The sequence below is a fragment of the Balaenoptera physalus genome (genome assembly GCF_965194825.1).
Source record: "Balaenoptera physalus genome assembly, chromosome: 14".
In the NCBI taxonomy this organism is placed as follows: domain Eukaryota; kingdom Metazoa; phylum Chordata; class Mammalia; order Artiodactyla; family Balaenopteridae; genus Balaenoptera; species Balaenoptera physalus.
The window spans coordinates 14,402,428-14,408,427 of NC_138893.1; the positions used below are offsets into that span (position 1 = coordinate 14,402,428).

The 6,000-nt window shown below is 48.3% G+C and overlaps 1 protein-coding gene across 7 annotated transcripts in view; it reads right to left on the reverse strand.

Moving 5' to 3' along the window:
• COG2 (component of oligomeric golgi complex 2) overlaps positions 1–1,530 on the reverse strand; it is a 41,126-nt gene extending 39,596 nt beyond the window's left edge. For 6 of the 7 annotated variants that reach the window (XM_082424989.1, XM_082424988.1, XM_082424991.1 and 3 more), the window contains exon 1: positions 1,325–1,524. In XM_082424989.1, the coding sequence (XP_082281115.1) occupies positions 1,325–1,396 (72 nt within the window). In that variant the 5' untranslated portion in view covers positions 1,397–1,524. Of the gene's footprint in view, positions 1–1,324 lie in introns of all 7 variants that reach the window. The other variant, XM_082424987.1, reaches the window with a different exon arrangement.
• Positions 1,531–6,000: the final 4,470 nt, after the last annotated feature.

The window sequence follows — 6,000 nt, forward strand, 5'->3', positions numbered from 1 at the left end:
GACTTACTTCACTTAGTATGATAATCTCTAGGTCCATCCATGTTGCTGCAAATGGCATTATTTCGTTCTTTTTTAGGAACAGTAAAGAGGTGCCTTAAAAAGCTAAATATAGAACTACTATATGATTCAGCAATCCCACTCCTGGGCATATGTCCGAAGAAAACCATAATTCGAAAAGTTATGTGCACCCCAATGTTCACTGCAGCACTATTTACGATAGCCAGGACATGAAAGCAACCTAAATGTCCATCAACACAGAAATGGATAAAGAAGGTGTGGTACATATATACAATGGAATATTACTCAGCCATAAAAAAGAACAGATATAAATACTTCTAAAAACCAGAGACGTGATCTGAATGAAAATATCAAAAAGAGAGATAGACCAATGAACCTAAAATAAGAAAAAACATAGTATGACTTAAAGTCATCAAAAAAGAACAGTAAGGGACTTACACTCACTTCCTTAAAAGTTTAGCGTCTACTGAGCCAAAACGTTTAACTTTTTAACGCTGAAAACAGCCACTTAGTGGTATCAAAACCCCCAATCCTTAGATATAAAACATAAATATGTTTCTTGATAGTTTAAGTACAGACCGAGAAGGTTACACCAAATAGGTATGCAAAGTTCCCCCTAGCTCTGATTCAAATCTTGGATATTTTCAAGGCTGTGCCTGATGAACCTTCATTATCCATAAAATGTTTTCGGTTTATATTGCTATTTTGTTTATGTAAGTTTATGTCCTACAATGATCTGCAGACCAACTTCGACTTCACCTTATAAAGAGAAGTAGGGCAACTTTAGAAAAGGAGAATGGCTCGCTTTGTTGTACCGCAACAAAATCAGAAAACTCTCATCTTTTACATATCTCATTCAGAAGCTTTAGGTGAACGTTAAGAAAAACTTGCGATTTAGTGCCTTTTCCCCCCACCTGATCCCTGGGTATAGACGTGGGTTCAGAGATTTGGACAATGCATTCGTACTTTTAGGTGCAAGGCGCTGGTCAACAAGCTTGTCTGGCCAGGGGACTGGCAATCCGACTGCACTGCATGCTAACGGGGTCGGGTAATAACAGGAGCTTTTACGCTTAGCTCAAAACCACTTGCACACAACTTCGAGGCCTTTTCGCTCACTACGCACGATTTCACAGTGGTGCTTTCTCCGGGCTGCCCCGGCCACACCTGAGGCCAACAGACTCACTGCGAAGAGCAGCGAGGTCCCGCCGGGGGCCGGTCCGGGACGGGCGCGGCCCGAGGACGCCCCGGAGCGAAAGGAGGGCAGGCCCCCCGCCACCGGCTCGGGAAGCGGAGCCCCGGCGCGCACCTTCATGAACTCGTCCTTGTCGAAGCAGAGCGTGTCCGGCCCCTTAGGCAGGTTCATCCTACTTTTCTCCATCCCGCCGGCCGCCGCCGCCTCTCAGCGCCGAGACCCGGGCGAGGCGAAGAAGCAGGACGCTGCGCGCACGGACTCGGCGGCCGCAGCCACGGCACAGAAGGCGCCGCTTCCGCCAACATGGCAGCGCCCGCGCCGCGGCCAATCAGCGAGCGCGCCACGGGCCGGCCTCCGCCCGCCGCCGCCAAGAGGGGCGCCGGGCCGGCCGCCGCCGCCGCCGCCGCGCTGCAGATGCTGCTGCCCCCGTTCGGCGGAGGGCGGCCCTGCAGCTCGGGCCGGCTCTGACCCTGCGGTCCAGGCGGGGCTGATCGCTAAGAGCACGGGCTGGAGGACTCCGGGGCTCCCTCCCGACCCACTGGCAAAAATCTGCCAGCAGCGCTCTTCCAGGGCGGAGGGAACAGCCACGGCCGCAGTCGGCCCTTCGGTTCTCAGGTCCAGGGTTGAGCTCAGATCCAGGTGGGCAGTCTGAGTGCAACTTTGGGTCTTCAAGGTTCTTAAAGGAGCGCCTCATCACCTGCCTAGTCGGGACACAGCCGACAAATACACGTGCATACATATTTATTTTTAATCTAAACCAGGAATGGGCAAATTTTTGTGTTTGTGGCCAGTATCGGTGCGATTACATCCCCCCACCCCCGTTTCTCAGACTTTCTCCCTCCTCCTGCCCCCGTACATCTCAGTTTTGTTTTGACGGTTTCTTTGTGTTTCTCTTCCTTACTCTTTTTCCCATTGTCCCTCCCTCTGGCTGTGAATACCATGATCAAATGATGATGATTCATTTCTCTTTTTTTCTCCTTGAGACCCTGATAACCCTAACCACAAACCTCAGTAAACACTCTTCACCCTGCCACGTCTTTCCTTCCTGCAGCCCGTTGCCTTTGTACACCAGGGTGTAAGCTGCTCCTCCCAAGGCTATTTCCTCCTTGGAGATAACGCTAACCCCTAACAGTCCTTAAAAAGGAGATCAGCTCAGTGCTTCGTGACCACCTAGAGGAGTGAGATAGGGAGGGTGGGAGGGAGGCTCCAGAGGGAGGGGATATGGGGATGTGTGTATGCATACAGCTGATTCACTTTGTTATACAGCAGAAACTAACACACCATTGTAAAGCAGTTATACTCCAATAAAGGTGTATTAAAATGAAAATGAAAAAAAGAAATGGCAAGCCTACTGGGGGAAAAAAAAAAGAAGTGAGACAGAGGAAAGCAACACCTTAAGATGAGACACTTGCATTCAAGTTACTCCAAATAGGAAACTGGTCACATTTTTAAAATGTGGGTATAGAATCCAAAACAATATACTCCCTACCACTGGGCCTGGCAAGTCTCGTCAAAGGGAATGTTCCCTGCTAATGGCTAGAGAAGCTGATGGATAGGATGAGAGGTGGGATCTATCTGGAAAATCATAATAAATTGCAATCATGAAAAGTAAATCCTGCTATTTTTTTAAAATGTGGAGCCAGAAAGCCTCATTATTTGTTTTTGGTTTGTTTGCTCTTATTACAAAAATTTTCAAGCGTGCACAAAAGTCTGGAGAGCACAGGATACCTCACCCCCTTCCAGGTATTCATCACCTTGCTTCAACAATCATCTGTCTTCCCCTACCACGGCACTACCACTCCCTTTTTTTGGTCTGGAATGTTTTATTTATTTGTTTATTTATTTTATTTATTTATTTATGGCTGTGTTGGGTCTTCATTTCTGTGCAAGGGCTTTCTCTAGTTGAGCCAAGTGGGGGCCACTCTTCATCGCGGTGCGCGGGCCTCTCACTTTCGCGGCCTCTCTTGTTGCGGAGCACAGGCTCCAGACGCGCAGGCTTAGTAGTTGTGGCTCACGGGCCCAGCTGCTCCGCGGCATGTGGGATCTTCCCGGACCAGGTCTCGAACCCGTGTCCCCTGCATTGGCAGGCAGATTCTCAACCACTGCACCACCAGGGAAGCCCTGGAATGTATTTTAAGACAAATTGCAAACACCACATCACTTCCTGCTCCCCGAATACCTCTGTTTACACATCAAAGAAAAAGAAGAAAAAAGATATTTCCTAACAAACCCCCAATGCCATCATCACACCTAATAAAAATCACCAGTTCTAATACTGGCTCTGAGAGGTGTGACTTTTAGCCCAATGCCACGGGGTTACTGAGTGACAGTTGCAAACCCAGTCAGCACAGACTGCAAAGCCCACACCCTTAACCAAGGCACCAAGATGGGGGGTTGGGGGGAAGGTGCTGAGTAGACCAAGTAAAAATGTCTGGGAAACACTGCCTTCTCTAGAAGTCTAAGTGAACTAGAACTTGAACTCTTTCCTTCCTTCATTATAATTGCCTCCTGAAATTGTTCCCAGGTCTTTAGTAAAGAAACGTACCTATATTTATACTGGCTGGTGTGCTAATCGTGGGGATGCTGAAGGGATTAGGGGGTGAAGGAGAACGAGGGTCCCTGCTGCTGCCCGCTCTCCTCCTCAGAGGGGGCAGGTAGCACCCAAGACCCCATAGAACAGGCTGCCACTTAGAGCCATAGGCTGTGGCAGTGGCCCTACCCACCAAAGGCCGTGATTTCGGACGCACACAGCAGTGAGCGAGCAGCGGCTTGAAGCGAGACCTTAGTTCCCTGACCAGGGGATTGAACCCTGGTCGCCTGGGTGGAAACCAGGAATCCTAAGCACTAGACCACGGGGGTCGGAGGCTAGAACTTAAACCCCCAGTCCTTGTCTACCTTGAAAGGAGGAATCTGACAAGGAGACGGAAGGTATAGAGGAAAGTAAAGCGTTTATTAGAAAAGCAGAGTACATGTGGAAAGATGCATGGGCGAACTCAGCGAGAGAGTCAGGAGAGTCATGCCTTTGGGAAGTTTAAATCCTTTCTAAGGGGTCAGTCTTCCGGGGCTTTGCCTTCTTCTTGGCTAATCGTCTTGCTTTGACCCCATGGCTAATTTGTCCTGGGACCCTCCCCTAGGTGAGCATGCACCCCTCAGTCAAGATGGATTTCATCGCAAAGGCGTCTGGGATGGGCAAAGGCAACACTTATTATGGTCTGGCACCCTTGCCTTTTTGACCCCATGAGGCCGTTTGGGCATGGGTAGTGTCTCCCTTGCCCCAAGGACGGGAAATGTGTGATCTCTTGATCTCTTAACAGGCTTTAGCCCCTCTCTCTTCCTGCCATAAAAGTGTCCAATGTCCAGTTACTTGCACTATTCCTATTGTTGTTTCTTATATCAAAGTGCAGATCTTTAAATGCAGACAGGAGCCTGGTCATAAATATGTAGCCAGGAGCCCATTTGTCTCTTGTCTCAGGAAATGTAAATAAGAGACTGGTAGTGAACAGCAGGCCTGCGGCCCATCTTCTTCTCACCCCAGGAGGTGTGAACAGGAGGCCGGTTGTAAATGTCTAGCCTGGAGCCCATCTATCTCCGGCCTCTGCAAGGGCAGCAGGGAAGACCCCTGGTGCTAGTGCAGCATCACGGAGAGGACAAAGTGAAGATGGAGATTAAGCCTAAACCTGCCCAGAGGACAGGTTTCACTCAGAGCTGATGTTCAGTTGGTACACATCATTTCACTCATGCAAATGTTGGTGCATGGCCTTTGTCTAGAGCCTCCTTCCCGTCCATCCCCTTGTTGCCTTGAGCCCTTCCCAAGATCCCTACTGTGGCCTGGGGAGCCGATTGATAAAGGGTTAAGGCCTGGCTCAGCAGGGGTCCTCTGGCCAGCTTCTGATTGGTTCATCGTCTGTGCTGCTAAATATTTGAATATCGTCTTTAGTGAGATAGCTATTTCATAGGAAATAGGAACTGAAAGATTAAATTAAAAGTAGATATAAAGTTCCTAATCAGTGCAAGACATAATAAGCAGTCAGTGTATCCTAATTTTCTTCCCTCATTCTTCTTTATTTAAAATTATTTATTTATTTATTTGGTTGTACTGGGTCTTAGTTGCAGCAAGCAGTCTCTTTAGTTGCGGCTCGAGGGCTCCTTAGTTGTGGCACGTGAACTCTTAGTTCATGCGACATGCATGTGGGTTCTAGTTCCCTGACCAGAGATCAAACCCGGGCCCCCTGCCTTGGGAGCACGGAGTCTTAACCACTGTGTCACCAGGGAAGTCCCCTTTTCCCTCATTCTTTGATCTGTACTTTTCGTAAGAGCAGGACTTCAGTTTGACACATTTTTCTATCTTCAAGTTTCTCTCTTCTATTCACTAATTTCACTCTTCTGCCTTTCGTTTCATTCTAAAGCTCATGCCTGCTACTCCATTTCTAAGTAAATATTAGCCCCCTTTGACTTTGAATCTCAGGAAAGTTCTTAGTTCCCTATTTTCAGTGGCGTCGTGACAGGTCCCCATTTTTCCTTCCCACTCTTCCCTATTTATACTTCTCACACTTTTGGCAGACTTGCCATGGAACACTTAAAACTTGCAAAGAGAAATACTGTGCTCAGGGAATTCATATGAGCATTTTCTCCAGTAATCATCAATGTGCTCTCCTTCTGATGGCTCCTGAACTGTTGTGCTAGAGCAACGAAATCTTCCAGCAGCAACCGGAGTCATCCTTGTTCACTACCGCAGGAGAGGAGGGTTTCCATTTTTATACGGATCATACGCTTGAACTGAAGGCTGAGTA